General features: G+C 57.1%; 1 protein-coding gene across 1 annotated transcript; it reads right to left on the bottom strand.

The window, feature by feature from the left end:
- Window positions 1–2359: 2359 nt before the first annotated feature.
- Window positions 2360–8042, bottom strand: FRS3 (fibroblast growth factor receptor substrate 3). Its single transcript, XM_009950975.2, has 6 exons — window positions 8009–8042; window positions 7716–7804; window positions 6996–7182; window positions 4847–5008; window positions 4108–4265; window positions 2360–3286 (listed from the first exon to the last, which is right to left on the bottom strand). Exons 2-6 carry the CDS (start codon window positions 7779–7781, stop codon window positions 2360–2362), a joined length of 1500 nt encoding a protein of 499 aa, XP_009949277.2. The 5' UTR covers window positions 7782–7804; window positions 8009–8042.
- Between the last annotated feature and the right edge of the window lie 10032 nt (window positions 8043–18074).

The following is an 18074-nucleotide window of genomic DNA, read 5'->3' as shown; positions in this document are numbered from 1 at the left end:
TTTCGCATTTCTGAGCTCAGGCAGTGGAACGGCAGGTTCGTACGGAGGCTCCCAGAGCGCTGCCCTGTGGGAGTTGCTGGTGCTGTCCCAGAGGGGGCACTTACAGCTTAGAAACTCTTTATTTAAATAGTTTATTTAAAGCTTACTGCAGTTAAGGTTTTGTTGTTGTTATATATAAGCAATTTATCCTCTCACTTCCCTAAGTTAAAGCTAGATTTAGGGGGATACACTACTTGGGTTTTTTTTTTGCCTTCAAATAAAGTAATTTGGTATACATATAAAAATATATTACTTGGGTTTCCTTTCAGTTATAGATCACACAAGGGTTGGGGTGGAGAAAAAAAATGGAAGACAAGAACAAGGACTTCCCAAAAAAGAAAAGGAAAAAAACCAGTGATTTTAGGCACGTGGTGCACTTCAAATTCATAGTGCAACAGCAAGCCCAGAAATCCACGTCCTGCCGACACAGGCACGGCATTACTCATACTTTTATCGCTTCTTTGAAGTGCACGGCACACGTCCTTGCTCCCAAAAGGGTCACGTTTCAATATGACACTACAGCACCAAAATCAAAAAAGGCTGAACTTCAAAAATCTGGAAAGCAAGTTTCTGGACCTCAGAAGCAGGCTGCAGCTGCGTGATGGGGTTCTCTCCTCTTTCACACCGGAGACTCGCTGACTTGGACATCGGAAAACATTAGGGACAAGGAGAACGAGGTTTGGCAACGTTTCTGCTGGCAGCAGGACACCTCGCAGAGCCCTGGATCTCTCAGCTCCTATCCCAGGGAGGAAGATGAAGAATACACAGCGGAAAGGTGGGACTCCAGAGGAACCCAGAGCGCTTCTGCCTCATGGAAACAGCTTATAATGGCAAAGAGTAATCCAGGGAGGGACTAGGCTGCAGCGCGTCACCATGCGGAGCGGGGTGGTGGAACATCCTGCAACAGGAGAGGAGCAGAGACCCTACGCAGGACCTCACGGGGAGGCCTGACAGCTCAGCTTAAACTCAGCCCTGGTGTCAAGACAAAAACCCACATCAAAGGCCACAAATTTACCCCGAGAGCTGAAATTTAGCCCTTCCAAATCTGCAGTGGTAGGAAACAAACGGCACGTTCACTCAAAACACTCATCAAACATTTCTCATAGACCCAGCCAGGCACGTGGGCGTAGGCAACGACTTTGATACAACTCCAAGCTCGGCTGCCTGGCAGCTCTCTCGCACTCCCACGTCTCACGTACCATTTCCCACCCACTCTGTGACAGTCGGTCCCAGTTAAAAACATTTTTGATTCACGGCTGCTCTTTTCCCCAACCGCAGCTCAGCAAAGCCACCAGCCTCCTGGAGATCTGTTCCCCAGACAGAGGACGTGAGCCACAGCGAGTACGTGTTTCATATTGGCACCGGTTTTGGCAATTACCACTGGGATGCAAAAGAACATTTAATAAATAAATAAGTAAATAAATAAATAAATCAACAGCACTTCTGAACAGCCACCAAAAAGAACCCCTGAAAATCAAAACAGGATACGGAACATTTGAAGTTTTCTATACCAAACCCCAAATCTCGCTCATAGTTGTGGTCTTCCCCTCCTCTTTTAAAGCAGGGTCTCTTTAGGAAATCAAGTTTATTTGATCACAGTGTCTAGGCCCATGGCTGGCTGTCCTCCTCTATTAATTTCTAGATTTGCCTCATTTAAATCGAATCTGAGAAAGGGACAGAAGTATAAAAAACTTCTACGAGCTTCAAGAAAACAGGTCATAGTGCAGAGGGGAGAAAGGAGCGAGTTGAGGGGGGAAAGACCACAGCACGAGCTCCCGCATCCCCAGGGACGAGCACAACCACAAGGCAAAACCCAACTTCGGAGTGGCCCCGGCTGCAGAGTCCACCTGGAGTCGCAAGGCATGAAATCCACGGGAAACGGGCTCGATTTGCAGTGGAGCTCCTAAAGCAACTCGCTTTTGGAAACACGCCCCCACCACGCTACCACCCTGCCTCCGCCGCCAGGCTGCTGCTGCTGCTCACGGAGCTGCCAGGCCGTCGGCAGAGCTAACCCCACACAGGGCCGGTACGACTGCCGGCACCTCCTGCCCCTCCGGCCAGAAATTCGACTTTCAAACGGCGCTGTCAAACATCCCACAAGGCTTTAAAAACGACCGACACGGGAGAGACGGCGAGGGGAAGACGGACAGACAGGCTAGCCTTAACATCAGCTGTAGGAGCCACCCCGTGACGCCACGCGATGGGGTAAACGGGGAAGCAGAAGGCAAAGGCGAATGGAAGCCGCAGCGGGCAGCGCACGGAAGGGCAGGGCCCGAAGCCACGACACAGCGCTCGCACAGGGCGTGTGTGTCCCCCGCCCTCAGAGCGGCAGGTCAGTGCTGTTATGTCGAGTTTTCCGCGAAGTCCCGTCATCTCTCGGCAGGGCCCTTTGCAAACTGGACATGGCCGCTGTCTTTTTTAGGTCAATGACCGCGTAGGAGTCCGTCCGGCGGGCTTCGTGGGTGGCAGGAGGTGGGACGTGGGGGACAGGCGGGTTCTGGTGTCCCTTGAGCGGCTCAGCCTCCAGCTCCACCTGGATGTAGTTGAGCTGCCGCGGCTGCTCCGGGCAGGGCCGGGGGAAGTCGAAGCTGAAGACGCTGGGCACGCAGCCGCGGCGAGGCTTCGGCAGGAGGCCGCTGCGCCGCCGGCTGCTGCCCCTGTGCAGCGCGGCGTTCTCCGAGTTCACGTAGTTCTGCAGGGGATCTTCTTCGCCAGCCTCGGAGAAGCCACTGGGGGAAGGCGTCAGCACGTCCCCGGCGCCCGCGTCCTCCTCGTCCCGCCGGAGGGGCTGGCACTCCCACACCGGGGGCAGCGACGGCAAGTTCTCGTAGTGCAGCAAGGCCGTTCTGCGCTGGGAGCAGCCGGGGAAGCCCGCGTCCTCCCGGGCGAGTTTTAAGCGCCCTCCTCGGCAGAGAGAAGAGGTGTTGGGGGGCAGCAAGCCGTTGACGTTCTCGTAGACGCACTGGGGCGAGGGGCACCCCTCCTCACACTCGTTGTTGTTGTTGGGGGGGGGGCAGAAGTGCGTCCTGCCCTCCCGGTGGTGCCGACAGACGCGCCTGTAGGTGGAGGTGGGACCTAACACGAACTTAACCTCCCCTGGCTGCAGAAAGACCTGGGGATTGCGGTCTTCGAGGGAGCAGCTGTGGTTCCTAGGGGGGAAAGGAGGGTGGGCTTCAGGCAAGGAGTGCATACAATGTCGGCCCCTCAGCTCCTGATCGCCATTGGCCGTGTTGACGTAGGTGTGGGACTGCAAGGAGAGAAGCAGAGGGACAGTGAAAGGAGAAGAGAAGAGACAAGAGCAACGCAGCTGCCAGCAGCTGAGAAACCAACAGGAATGGAAAATTTTTCGGCGGCCGATGACGCAGAAGGAGATGAACGAACTTCAGAAGGTGAAAAGATTTCGGGAAGCGAAACACCAAAGCCCTTTCTGGATTTGGGGGCTGAAGGAGAGACAAGGAGGAGGCCAGCTGCAGAAGGGACACATCATCTATTTCACGCTCGATGCATACGGCACGGAACAGAAAGCAAAGCCACTCGCAAAGTATTTTCCTGAGCGGCTTACACTGCTGATACTGCAGCGCTCACACCTACCCAGGCTTCTCTGGTAACGGCTGAGACAAGCTGGATTTTGTAGGGAAAAGTCTTAAATTCTAAAACTGAGGACAGAGAGCTGAACACCAAAAATGAAAATAAGAAGAGTTTGAACTTGAGTATGCACCTGCACGTCAGTTTAGGGGTTGTAGCAATAGCTGACAGATAAGGCAACGTGACTTGGGCTCACAAGCCAAGTGCTGCTGTCAAATAATTGCCACACAAATACTCGTGGATCAAGGAAGCCAACTCAGCCTTGACAGAGCATCTGTTCTAGTGAAGCGGCAGAGAGCAGAAGTCTACAAGAGCAAAATGAAGCAAAAGAGGGGAAAAAAAAAAAAAAAAAAAAGGATTACAAGGTGTGAGAGGTGTGAGGATCCCCTGAGCTTTGCTGGAGGAAGAGAAACCGAGCATTGCACAGGACTGCTAGCAAAGCAAGCTGCTTGTGAACAGCAAATTTAGGATATCCAGGTTTACCTGCTCATCAGGCCCAATAAGGGCATGAGTAGAGTCTTCACCCACAGAGGAATGCCTCAGGCTGCTCACGGAGGGGTGGCGGGCTGCCGAGTATGACAGGGTTTCTCCAGGGAAGCTGGGAAATCCATTGGGAAATCCTGGGACAGTGTACCCCAGACCTTGGAGAGGATTAAGACAGGCAAGTATTAGAGCATTGGCTTGGTACAAAATAGAGTTGACTTCATTTTCACGGTGAGCTGGCCTCTTAACTGCACCCTGTAAGCCAGAATCAGCCTGTCTGGAGAAGATCCCTACGATGAAGTTCCTGGTATAAATACAAGGGCTAGGCCCTCTTGTTTAATTCTGTTTGAGTCACCCCTAAAGGAGACAGGAATTGAGCAAATCTGAATTCTTCCAGCTGTGGTTTCCTCTAGGAATGACCTGATCCTTGTAGGTGCTACTTAAAAGGGGCCACTCGACAGTGGTCCAGTTGAAAACCAACTGAAGGGTGACAACTCGGTTGACTATTTGAAGGGCTTTTTGTTGCTGTTTCCTTGGAAACAAAACACCACATCGCAGACAAGCGGGGCTGTAGCACAAACACGCTGCGTAGGGCACACGGGGACATAAAGATAGGGGTCAGCAGCCAGGCAGGGCACGGGAGGGATCTGTGGGCTGCAAAGGGCAGTTTCACACGAGCAACTGCAGACATCACCTTGTGTTCCCCCCTCCTTCTCCCCAGACGCTGAAGGAGCCTTACTGTTAGGTGCCTGGGGAGTCCGGGAGAGCTCCCGCTCCGTGGGGTGACTGTTCCTGGTGATGACAACAGGCTCTTCCATGACGTTGATGCTGTTACACTGCATCAGGTCCTGAAGCAGATTAAAGATCTCCTCTGCTCTGGAACACTTGAAGGCAAAAATCCCTGCACAGTAACCAAGAGGAGGGTCAGAAAAAGCATGAAAGCGATCCCGCTTTAACCAGAACACATGGAATTCCCGGCTCCAAACGAACAGGCAATCCCGACTTCTTTTGCTGTGCTCAACACAGTCAATCCCTGCAGCCCACAGCCGCAGGAAACCAGCCAACTCCTCGGTGGATTATTGCATCCACAGAAACACAACGCCACGACTGCCATCTGACCAAACGGTGCGTTACTACAAGAAAAACAGCGAGCACCCCGGTTATCTTACAACAATCCATCCCACAGGAGCAGGGGAGTGAAAGGGACAGGCTAACTGGTCTCATTTCACCTCTAATCTTCTATTTTAACTCACTTGGCACCCAGGCCAGTTCTCATTACCAGGGGACTCTGTCCAGTGACTTCAGGCAGCTGAACTGGGCCCTGTGGAGCGCGCACGTGAGGGATGGACAAGAACGTCGGATCTCAAAAGCGTACGGAATTAAACAGTCTCTCCCCAAAGGAGCAGCCCAAAGCAGAGCCGGTGCGTGCAGAGCTCACCAATCCCACGCTGGCACGCACACACATGCACAAAAGCCATAGCAACAAGAACAGCATGGCAACAACAGCTGCTGCCCCAAAGAATCAGATTTTTAAAAATTCCGGCCAAAAAAACCCAGCTATGTCTGCCTCATGTAAGGTGGGGAGCAGCATCGGGAAAGAGTCCTCCAAATAAAATGAACTAAGCAGAATCAAATCCTACAAGAGAGGGAGAAAACTCATCAAAACAACACCGCCCCTCTCATTTCTGTCTGCTTTAAGACTGATGAGTAAGTATGTGTCTGCTAAAAATTGTGTAATATAGGAAGAGCAAAGAGCTCTGCTGTATCACCGCTGCCTCGACCTAAACAAAACCAGCACAACACAGGGCAGGACTGTAATCACTGACCTGCACCCTGCAAAAGGCAAAACAGAAACCAAAGACAAGCAGCTCCCATTGCTGGCAACTGCAAACTCCAGGAGAGGCAAACCCCACGTACATAAATCCTGAGAAGGAGCATACGGCACTACAGGTTTGCGTAGTGCTTTACACAGACACCCAACGGTCACGTGGAGTCCTTTTGGATCAGGAGGAGTTTACAAACACGTTAATAGAACGATGAAACAAACTTTTATTTTTTTTTTTTTTTCCCCCACCCCCGGGGATGCAGATGCCAAGAAAACGTTCAGCTCTTTAAAAGCAAGAGAGACAGACTGGGAAAGGAACTCACAGGCACCATTGTAAAATCGGAGTCTATTCCCAGCGCTGCTGATGACTTGGCATGTGCTCCTGGGTGACTCACTTCCCTTCTCTATGCACAGCATCCCCCAGCATAAAAATCAGTAAAACGTGGAACTCCTTTCCCTCTCCGTTCCAAAGCGCTGCCAGACCCGAAGTGCAAAGCGTGAAGCAGAACTAGCGCTAACCAAGGCAGAGAGAACGCACCGAGAAAACCAAAGTGGGCTCAAACAACTGTCGCTACTTACGTGCGTTTGGCAGCTCTGGGGAAGAAGTGAACCCTAAGAGGGACCTGGTGGTGCCCTTTCACCTCAGCCCCGGCGTTACAAGATGCTTCACAAAGCTTCAGCCTTGCCAAAAGCGCTTTCTAGCGCCTCAGGAAAGTCCAGCCGCCCACCGGTCGGCGCGGAGCAGAGCTGACCGTGTAACTAACGTCCCCTCTGCCATTAAACACGCCCCAGCCAATGCTCGAGCCTCCTTCACCGAGTGCCTCACGAGCTCCCCCCACACTAGCAAAACCAGACCATGAGATTTATGCCCAGGTTGCTGTTCTCATCAGTGTTTTAAACTGTATGTGCACCCACACTGCGGTATTCTGGGGGAACAGAAGCTGCAAAAGAACCTGTTGATTCATAAGAGGCGGGAATTTGGGAGGACACGAGCACCAGCTCACTCCGGCTCCCTGGGAACAGAAACCTCAGCATTCCTTCCTCCAGGAACGTCCTCACTCACCCTGCCCTGTCTGGCAACGCCGGCCGCTCTCGAAGGAGAAGAGGTTGGAGTCGTAGCCGTAGCGGCGCAGGCAGAGGTAGGGCCACCTGACGGCATCTCGCTTGTGAGTGTGCAAGATGAGCTCCGTCTGTGTCAGCTCCATAATCCCAGCTCCCAGCTCGTTACCTTCATCATCCACGTTTGTCACCTGCAGAGGCCCCAGAGCTCACATCAGGAAACTCAGGGCGCTGGTATCAGCAAAAAAGCCCACCCACGGAGACACTGTGACTCCCGTGGATTCCCCCTTCATCTGCTGAGCTGCCTCTTTCTCAGCCGAGAGCACATGGATCCATCGCTGGCAGAAGGTGCCAAGCCGGCAGCTCTGGAGACCGTGGGCTTGGCAGTGCAGCTGATGCGTCTCAGCCCAGAGACTGGAACACAGCCCTGAGCAATAAAAGGTTTCTCTCCAGTTCCCCATTTCCTTGCTCAGGCTGAATCTCAGCGCAGAGGCAATTTCAGCTGCAAATACAAACCTGTTTGCAGCAGAGGTTGCTTAAGGAAAGGGGTAAAAAAACCCAACCCAAACCAGTGACGTATCTGCAAATCTTATCAAGTGAAAGACTTCTCTGCAAGAGGAGAGGTTTTCTCTCCTTTCATGCCTGGAGTCCAACCCATGCTGGACTTTGCTAGCAAGCAGCACTGTCACAGACTCTCTGATGGGGCTGAAGGTGCAATACTTACCTTAAATTTGGTGGGATGGTTGTCTGGGATGCTGTCTCTGCACAGACAACTGCAGCAGGTCCCCATGACGTCAGCATAAGAGGCAATCCCTGGGGAGAGGACACAAAACAGAGGACAACCGTATTTTCAAACCAACTCCTCCCACCCTCTCCAAACACGTAGCATCTACAGCCTGTACCCTCCTCGATCCCCCCATGGGGCCCAGTGGGTTTGAATCTCAAACTCTTCAATGTGTCCCTCGATTAATGGACACCATACAAGACAAGGCTAATTAAAAATAACAGTTTTCTTACCATTAGGCAATTGTTGGATTTTTTTTGGAGGAGTGAGAAGAAATTCCCACTACTGTCCCTCTATCTCCTTCGGGACTTCATGGTGACCAGGTTTCAGAGTCACCTAAAGCACAAGGGAAATGGTCCCATCTTCCACCTGACAAGGAGAACACAATTAAACAAATTAAAAAAAAACAGATTAAAAAGCAGAGGGGGGGTGTGACTGAAGTTCCCTTCAAATATCACTGGAAAGGCAGGTACACTTTTTTTTTAAAAAAAATTAACTACCTGCATTTATATGAATCTGGAAAGTAATTCTGCACAGACCACTCCCATAATTTCTGAAAAAACAGTCTACAGCTAAAAAAAAAACCTAAAAATAGGAGATATTTGACTTCTTGGCTTTGGGATCCTGCACCGAAGTGGGGTTTATCAGAGCTACTGTAGTGCAGACAAAACACAACAGTCACACTGAACGGCTGAGGGCGGTGAGGGTACGAGGAATCACACGTACCTGCTGGTCCGGGGTGTGAAGATACCTTCCCTCGATGGCGAGGGAACCGGCAGCCTCACAAGCAAGCGAACACAACAGCTGTTCTGCTTTGAACACGAACAAATGCCAAAAACCCCAAAAACCCCGCGCTCTGACAAGGGTCAGCAAGAGCAAGTATCGGGCAGGCAGGAGCTGCGCCCGTCAGTCGTGAGAAACACCGCTGCCTTCGACGCAAACCTACAGGGCTCCACATCCACGCCGGGGCAGGGGATTCCGCAGCAGACACCACCAGAGGATGCCACGTTTGATTTGGCAAGCCCAGCTAATGATCCCTCCGTCTGAGGCGTCGGAGAACAAAGCCATATGGATCACCAGCCTGGCACGAGAGCAGTAAATAAAATGAAAAGGCTGTTGGAAACCTCGCGCTCTGCCGTGCCAGAATCTGCCTCGACAGTCGCTCCAAACGGAACAATGAATCACGGGGTGGCACCTCCGTGCGAACCCACACTGCAGAGCTGCCCTCGGGCTCCCTCGCAGCGCGGAGCGGTGCGGAGGGAGGGGGAAGAGCCGGCGCTGAGCTGACCAAGGGGTCCCGTTCCATTTTTTTTTTTTTTTTTTTACACCAAACCAGAACCTAAACCACCTCCCGCTGCAACCCCACGCCTTAGGTTTGGCCCCTGAAGCATTCCCTACCGCATCCTAACCCTGCGGAGTCCTACAGAAGAGGAATGCTTCCTTTTGAGCGAGCTGAAGGAGCTCGGGCACAAATCAAGCTGGCTGCCACACGCACTCGTCGCCCCTAACAGCAATAACGCCACACGCCCCCTGTTCAACACCCCATCTTTCTCAAGCCATCCTGTTTGTTTTTCTAAACTCAGTATGGATTTACTCCCCACTGACCTTACAGGATTTGATCAATAATTTAGCAACAGATCCCTCTCCGCTTCATCTAATCTGGTCACTAGGGGCCCTGTCCTCTAGTGCCTCTGCCCTCCCACTCCCATCTAGTCCATTCCCTCAGTTAAAAATAAAAAAAATCTTGTAGAAAACATGTTACCTCTGTCCCTCTTTCTACTCCTCTCTCCCTCTGGGGCTTCCTCCACCCACACCCAACCTGCGAGGGGGTTAGGTTGAAGTGCCCTCGCCTACTCCAAACAGTTATTATGGTCAGAACTGAACAAACGAGAACAAAAAAAACCATTGCGAGATCCCTCAACACTCCCTCGGGGCTTCCCGCCGCTCCTCGCTGTTGAATATTTTAGTGGCATCCCTCTCACGCAGCCACCGAGACTCTCAAGACTCCACTCCCTTGCTCAGCGCTTTCGACGCGCACCTTTCCGACAGCTGGTTGCCCGTTCAGAGCTTTAACTAGTCGCACCAAACACTCGAATAGTACCACATGCTTCCCTGCGAGCAAGAGCATGTGCCTCCTCACACCAGCAGCCCCAGTCTCCCCACCTAAACCCTCCTCAAACCTTCTTGGCCCAGTCCCCAGACCGCAGCGGGGTCGTTCGCTCCCAAACCCTCTGCTCCTACAGAAGCTCCGTTCGTACCCCCCACCCTGCAGAAACCCCCCTCGTGCCTTCGCCCTCCTCCAAGCGATTCCCTTCAAGCCAGGGCTGCAGAAGAAGGCCCACCTAACCCCAAAGGACCAGGGCACCCCGGCACCCCACGGATACCTCGCGTGGAAACGCACATGACCCCACACCAACCCACCCGTGACACGCAGCGACGGACCCACCAGCACGGGAGGGAGGAGAAGGGCTGCAGGGGGGCACCTCCCGGGGCAAGAGGAGCCGCTGGCAAGAAGGGGCTGGAGGGAGGAGGAAGGGGCCTGCACAGCCCGTGGGGACGGGGAGGGGGGACGGGGCGTGAGGAAGGGGCGAGTCCCGGGGGGCGTGTAACGGGGAAGAGGGTGGAAGGGGGCGGCTGGGGAGCGCGGAGGGGGTGCGAGGGGACACCGGCGAGGCACGACGGGGAGGTGGAAAGGAGGGGGGGGGGGGGGGGGAGGAGGGTGTGCAGTGCGGGAGGCCCCGGGCCGAGGCCGCGGTGCCGGTGCCGAGGGAAGGCCCGGGCGCGGGTCGGTACCTGAGGCGCTGCCCGGCTCCGCCGTCCGGGAGCTGAGGCCCGGGACCCCGCTGCCGGCCGGCCCCCGGCCCGGCCCGTCCCCTGCCCGGCCCGCCGGGTCCGGGCTCGGGCTCGGGGACCGGTTGCGGGTCGGGCCCCGCCAGCGCCGCGTCCCCCCAGCCCGGCCCGGGCCCGCCGGGAGCAGCGAGTCCACCGGCCGCCGCCTAGAGCGTCTCAGGCTGGGAGGACCCTGACACGCAGGCGCGGGGCCGCTAGGGGGCGCGCTGGGGCCGCGGCGACACGGCCGCGGGGGGCGGGGTCAGGGAAGGGGGCGTGGTCACGGCGAGAGGCGGGGCCGGGGGGGGGGCGATGAGAGGGGCTGGGGGGCAGCAGCGAGGGGTCTGGGGACGGGGGTCCTGGGGCAACAAGGGGCTGGGGGGGGGGGGGGGCAGAGAGGCAGGAGGTTATATGGGGGGGTCAGTGGGGGGGCGTTGGGGGGTCTGAGGCAGGAAAGGGTGCTGGGGGGGGTCAGAGGAGGGGGATTTGGGGGGGGTCTAGGGTGGGAGGATGCTCTAGGGGGGTCAGTGAAAGGGGATTGGGGGGTCTGGGGCAGGAGGGTGTGCTGGGGAGGGTCAGTGGAGGGGGATATGGGGGTGAGTGGGGTGGGGGGATGCTCTGGGAGGGCCAGTGGAGGAGTGTTGGGGGGGTCTGAGGCAGGAGGGGGTAAGGGGAGGGTCAGTGGAGGGGGATTTGGGGGGGGTCTGTCTGTGGTGGGGGGATGCTCTAGTGGGGCCAGTGAAAGGGGATTGGGGGATCTGGGGCAGGCTGGGGGGGGGTGTGCTCTGCACCCAGCTGCCCCCATTCACAGTATCCCCATGCACTGCCTACCCCAGTTCCACCAGTATCAGAGCACTAAACCAGCACAGTCAATGGCAGCTCGGTGCTGGGGTCCTGCAGGTGGCTGCACCCCCCCTAAGACCACCTCGATGGGCGCCCGATGGCTCGCGGTTGGGCTGCGCGGGGTCCTGGCTCAGCCCGGTGCCCCTGATGTGATGTGATCAATAATAACGTCCCCGGCCGGCGTTTGGCCTCGGACGAGGCACGGCTTCCAGGCCGGGAACGTGTGGGGTCTCCCGGAAAATTCAGGACATGTACAAGGGGGCTGCCCTGCACGCAGGACACCAGGGAGGCCAGAGTTCAGCTGGGCTGCAGATTTTAAATTTGCAATTTGTACAATTTCAATTTTTGCAACTTCAATTTTTGCAACTTCAATTTTTACAGTTGCAGTTTTTACAATTTCAATCGCTCCGCAGTTACAACCCCACCTGCTCTGCTACGGCGTGGAGCTGTCGGACAGCAGCCGCGGGTTTGCAGGGGTGGCGGGGGGCTGCCGGCTCCTCGGATGTGACATGTGAGCGCTCCCAGCGCTCCCAGTCTGCTCCAGCACCCAGTCACCAAGCTTTCTGCAGGGATGCCACCAGCCCGGTCGTGCCGCGGTGCTTTGGCAGCAGGGAAGCCCGTCGGGCCGGCGTCCTGGCCACCACATGCACCCTGTTGCAGGTGCACGCTCGCCTGGCACCCATGGGGGACCTCATGGCGTTTCCAGGGCGGTGGCTTTGGTGGCTGGTCCCACCTCGGAAAGCCCTGAGTGACCCATCTGTCGAGTCTGAGTCCCTCTGCCCGGCTGGTCGCCTAACGAGGACTTTGCCCATTAATCTTTCCACCGCGTAGAGGGATGGTGGAGCGTGGCGAGCGCAGGCAGCGGCCACTTCGCCGGGAGCTGGCAGCGGGGAGGGAGGGGGGGTGCCCACCCCCCCGGTGGTACAAAGTCCATAGCAGCCAACAGGTCAAGATAAAGCCGTGGAGACCAACCTCCCACCAAAGCCAAACAGCGGATTAACTTCCCCGGCACAGATCTGAGACCTTAAAGGGGTCCCTGGGGGACCGCAGCGCTGGTTCGACAGCCCCCATGGGACCCCCTGCGCGGCGGCAGCAGCCTGCGGAGAGGCTCGTCTGCCCCTTCTCCTTCTCCTCCAGCTTCTTTCCCTGCCCAGGCGATTTTGCAGAGCGACAAACCACCAGCGAGCACTGCAATAACCCGTGCGCCAACACCGCCCTGCACGGCCTCTCCCAGGCTTGCTGCAGAGCCTGGCCACCTCCTCTGACAAATTACCAGCGCTACAGGTCTGGATTGCAGTCCCGGCCCCGCTCCCAGAGACCTACATAACACACGAGGCACCTGCACCCCTCCAGCCTCCCACCAGAGCCCCAAAACAAGCCGCAGCTCCTGGGCAGCGAGGCGCTCGGACCGTACGGGTGGCAGAGGTCTGGTCCAGTCCCTGGCGATGTGGGGTTTTGGGGGGATGCTGTGTTAGCGCCTATCCCCAAAGTCACATCAGCAGGTAGGAAAACCTGACGGCGCGTGAGAAATACACAGAAACACAACAAAGACGCTCTGCCTTGTGTCAGAGACTCTGAGAAATTTTACCCTGACTCTTGCCCGAGTGCAACTGCTGCAGCCGAAGCTGGTCTAAATGGCTTTTGGGAGACTCGGGGCTTGCGAAGAAAACTAGGACATCCTGACTTGCCTCTGGCTAACCCCTTTGTGAGAGCCCAGCCAAAGTTTCTCCACCTCTAAATTGGGGTGTAATGACACTTGCCCTCTTTCATGAAGCTTCAACTCTTTCTGATCTGGCTAGGAAAATAAATCACCGCGCGGATCATAAAAGTCATCAAAACGGCAACCTGGGGTGAACTGAGCCGCAGATGGAGGGAAGGGCGCGGATGCTCGGAAAATGAGAGGTGGCGAGAAAAACAGATGTCACGGAGAGCTCTTTCCCCTGTAGGGTTAATGTACACACACACACACACACACCCCCCGCCATCCTTTGCTCTTCCCCTCCCTGCCTGCCGCTGGGATTCCCTGCCATTGGCTGTCTCTGTAGGTTTAGGCTAAAAAGCCTGTAATTAGGACCCCGGCTGACACAGATCCAGTTTCCTGGGCAGGGAGATTAAAAAAAAAAAAAAAAAAGAGAGAGAGAGAGAAGGAAAAAAAAAAAAATTGTTTCCCTGACTGAGCTTGGATGTTTTCCTTTCGCTTTGTAAAGTTTTCCCTGCTCAGCCTCCATTCCCTCACCTCCTCCGGAGCAGGGCGGGACGGCGGCAGCTGGAGCAGGACTGGAGCGACTGGTGGAGCCCAAAGTGGTGGAGCCCGGGTACCGGGGAGCTGGGAAAGGGCAGGTAGGTGAGGCTAGAAAGGTTTCCCGGAGTCGATTCTCCGAGCTACGTGTTGGGGAAGAAGGTTCTTGGGAGGTGGGGGGCAGCGGGAAAGTCCCCGTCCGGGAATTTTTTGCAAGGGGAAGGGGAGGTGAACGAGGGGAGAAGGAGGTTTCTTTTTGGTTGTTCTTCTCTGGAAGAAATAAATGAGGGGAGGAGAATGGTATCGCTGCCCCCGCGGTGTTTGGCTTTGGGAAAATGTCCCCTGAGAGCAGGAGACGGCGTCTGCTCCGTCGTGCCAGGCTTTGCCATCCCGGGCTGGGCGGCCGCCTCCACGTCCCGGCGCAGGCAGGTGCGCGGGCAGGGGGCTGGCAGGGCTGCCGGGGATGATGAGGGTCTCCAGGAAGGCATCTTGGCTCCGCCATCCCTCCTCCGCTGGGGATTCGGCAGGAACGGGATGTTTCGGGGTTGGCGATGGAGCTTTTCACCGGAGGCGGCTGGGCCCCGTCACACACCGACGTGCCGGGATGAAATCCGGTGGCTGCGGGAGGGGAGGTGGGGTGGGGGGTCCCGGTTTGTACCTGCCAACGTACGAATGGCCCAGTTGTGGTGGGTCAATGGGTTACTGCTCCCCACCGAGCCGCCGGCCACGCGTGCACTCTCAGGATGGGGGAAAACACACCGAGGAAAGCCCTTTGCAGCACTGGCACGTCCCCCGGCGAGCAAACAGGCCACGGCGTTGGCCACAGTCCCCTCGGGTGCCGTGGAGGACACGGTGCCGTCTGGTGGAGCAGGACGCTGAGACCTCCCCCCTCCATCATCCGAGGGGTTGCGCTGACCCCGTCCCTCCACCCCGCTGGCCCATCAGACCCCAGTGCCCAGCCAGCGGCACCCGAGGTTGCTTCACCTCGTGCCATCGCAGGTCCAAAAGCCACCGCGGGCTCCTCCGTGAGAGAGGCTCCAGCTCGGGCAGCCTGGCTTGGGCTGCGTTGCAGGACTAGCTGCTCCGGCTCACCTTGCCAGACCTCAGCTTATCTCGCCCCAGAAGTGATGCATCTTTATTGCTCTGCATCTTTATTTCCACGTACTTTCGTTGCAGCTGTGTTGACAGGAGCTCAAGCGAAAACAGGTTATCCCGTGGGTGAGGTGGGGAACACAGAGCCGTGCCCCTGAAAACTGCCGGTGCTTTTGGGCGCTTGAAAGGGGAATCCAGGGGTTTTGGTGATGGCGAGCTGTTGTGTTTCCTCGGGGTTGGTTGTGGGAGCTGGGGGGGGGGGGTGTTTGGCGCTTCTGAAAAATAAGCTAGAGGGGTCTGAAAGTGGGTCTTTGGAGATGGAGAGGTGACTTTAGAAAACCAAAGGCTGTGGCAGAGATGCAGCTCAGCCCCTGGCCGTGCTGGGAAGAGGGAGCCTGTGCTGAATGCGAATGGGCTGGGGTGGCTGCACTGCAAGTTAATGTGTGACCTTGGCAGGAGAGGGCTGGGAGCCCACACACGCTCCCACAGCCAGCTGGAGACGGGGGCTGCTCCCAGGGAGCCAAATAAGATTAATACGGCCGTGAATTTCAGCCTCTTGTACCCAGGGAGCTGCGGCTGCTTCACAAAGGGACGTAGCTGCTGTGGGGGACGTGCTGGGAGCAGGAGGGGGGAATCCTGCAGGGCCACTGAGCCAGGCAGTGCCAGGACTGGAGGCTGGACGGCCGCTTGCAGCCGTGCTGATACCGAAAGGCTTCGAGCAGGCGGGGGGAGCACGGCGGGGACGTCGCCCACCCTTTGGAAAACTCCAGGGAGCCAGGCAACGGCCGTCTGGAGGAGCTCCCACAGGCAGGAGGAGAGGGTTTTTTAAAGCAAAGGCAAATGACAGCCGGTGGCACTTGGCCTGTCTGACTGGTCCCTCACACATCCCTTCTCAGGGGAAACACCTCCAGCACTCAGATCTGCGCTGGCAGCGGGGGGGGGAGTGGCTCCCCAAAGCACCCTCCTGCCATCTCCCGCTGATGCCTGGTCCAGGGTCTCGTGTCGCTGCTTTTGAGGGTAGGGGCAGGCAAGGAGCATCCCTGTATCCTCTTTGCAGTCCAGGATGGGGAAAAGCAATAGCAGGACTGCCTGGAGGCAGCGAGGGAGGGCAGGAAGGAAGAGGGGACAGGGATGGGGAGCAGAGGAGACGGACCTGTTGGGGCTGCCTGGCTCCTTAGCATGGGAGGTGCATACCTCTGTCACCGTCTGGGGCTAATTACAGGGACTTCTCTACAGCCCAGACGGCTGCCAGCCAGGGTAATCACATCAAACCGGGCTGGGCTGGGCTCTCCAGCACAGCCCCACGGACTCACGGCAGCTGGGAGCCCTGCTCTCGCCACCGTCGCCCAGCATCACCCCACTGGGCTCCCCGCTGACGGCCCTGGGACGAGGTGCCCTGCCACGGGGCTGGGGCCACGCGGGCATCGCCAGCTCTGCTGAGCCAGCGGAGCAGCAGAGGGGTCTAATTACAGCAAAGCCCCAACGGATTAGACAAATGCAGCTTGGAGGCTTAATAAGCCCAGCACAGCCTGGGACTGCCATCCACCTCCCATGGGGAGGGAAAAGCAGAGACATGTGTTACCCAAACAAGGCAGCAGCAGGGCTGGGGCCAGACCCTGAGCCCACGGAGGTCCCCATTCAGCATCCCCAGGGACACACGTGCTCCTCCTGCGCAGCCCAGGCTGTTTACTGGCCCAACACCAGCAGCGGTACGTGGTCCTTCACCAGCTCAGCAAGGCCAGGGCTCTCTTTGGGCTACAAATACACAGATTTAAGTCAGATTATTTCATCCCTATCCCCTCCAGAGCTGAGCACAGCTTCAAACAGCACCATACAACCAGCCCTGCAGTCTTTCTGGGGTAAGCCCTGGGCTGACAGACCCCAAACCCCAGGAAAGAGCAAGCAGCCCTTTTGCTTTATCCCACTGATTAGCTGCAGCGTTAATCATTGACCCAGGTGCATGGCAGGGAAACCTGGGCTGCCCGGGCTGATCCCACCCGCTCCCAGCTCCAGAGCTGGCCACGTTTGGGTGCAACATCCCTGCACCCCAAGGTGCTACATAGGAAGGGGCCATCTGTGGTGGAGGGAGCACACTAGGAGCAGGGGCTGAACTGGGGGGTGTTGAAGCTTTTAGTGGGAGCAGTGGGGATGCGGCTGAGGGTGCTGGCCAGGATGGGCAGGGAGGGGATAAACCAGACGTGGAGAAGTACCCTCCCAGTGCGGAGGAGCGAACTGGTCCTTGTGGTGGCAGTGATGCAGGAGGACCTAGGTGAGTGGCCTGGGGGTTACCAGCCCTCAACCCTCTGCCTGAGCCCGTGCCAAGCCGCTTGCTGTACCAAACACTTTCCGGAGCAGTTCATCAGTCCACGGTGGGCATTGCACAGGGTGACGCCAGGTCACACCACCGGGACTTGCCCCCACAGCAGTGGCTCAGCTCCATCCCCCCCGTATCCCACCCTGGCTCCCCACGCTGGGGCAGGAAGCAGGGGCAGAGGGCGTCAGGCTCTGGGCCGGCATCCAGGGAGCCCCAGGAGCCACCGCATCGCCAGCTTGCCTTTGTTTTGGAAAGCCAAGCCAGGAAGGAAGCGAGCGGGGAAAAGTGCCTCGTGGGGAGGAGGGGACGGGACCGGACGGGTTTCCACTGCATAACCATTAGCCAGGCGAGGTGGTGGTGGCTGGGCGAGCCAGCCGCCCAGGCAGGAACAGCCGCTCGGGGCAGAACAATAGCAGCCCGAGGGGAATAAATTATTTTCCACTGAATTGGGCTAGACCTTGGTCTCCTCCCACTGCCCTGCTTAGGGACAGGCCACTGGACCAGGGATTAGCCGTGCCAGCAAAGGACGGGTGGCAGCCGGGGAAAATCTCCCACTGCGGGTGAGCGAAAAGCTGATGCCTTTTCCCAAAACCTGTTCCAGTTTAAGTGGGGACGCCTGGGGTCTGCCCTGCCTGGCTTCAACCCATCGCCATCCCCTCAGCAGACAAAGCCCCAGCCCTGCCTAGCACCCATGCCCTCGGTGTGGGTTTGTTTATAACCCCTGAAGAGAAAGGAGCAGCCCCCCAAAGCCCTTGGCCTTCTGCAGGGGTTCAGCCAAAGGTCTTGAGGTCATGGTGGCGCTGAGCATCGTCCCGGCTGGACCTGCCCTGGGGTCCCTGCCTGGGACAAGGGGCTGCTCGTCCTGCTGCCACGTGGAGAGAGATCCACGCTGGGCAGAAGGGGGGATACGTGTCGTGGGGATGGATCCCTGCTCCCTGTCTCACCGAGGGTCTCTCCAGCTCCGATGCTCTCTCCGCAGCTC

The sequence above is a fragment of the Leptosomus discolor genome, chromosome 21, assembly GCF_034619465.1.
Source record: "Leptosomus discolor isolate bLepDis1 chromosome 21, bLepDis1.hap2, whole genome shotgun sequence".
NCBI lineage: Eukaryota > Metazoa > Chordata > Aves > Leptosomiformes > Leptosomidae > Leptosomus > Leptosomus discolor.
Note: the sequence above shows the minus strand (reverse complement) of the source record. Positions and strands in the feature narration are given on the sequence as shown.

Coding starts and splice junctions, on each gene's coding strand:
- FRS3 (XM_009950975.2), bottom strand. CDS start 7,781: ATGGGGACCTGCTGCAGTTGTCTGTGCAGAGACAGCATCCCAGACAAC. Junction 5,009..6,995: donor GCGTTGCCAGACAGGGCAGG/GTGAGTGAGGAC, acceptor GTTACTGTGCAG/GGATTTTTGCCTTCAAGTGT. Junction 4,266..4,846: donor GACTCCCCAGGCACCTAACA/GTAAGGCTCCTT, acceptor ATCCTCTCCAAG/GTCTGGGGTACACTGTCCCA.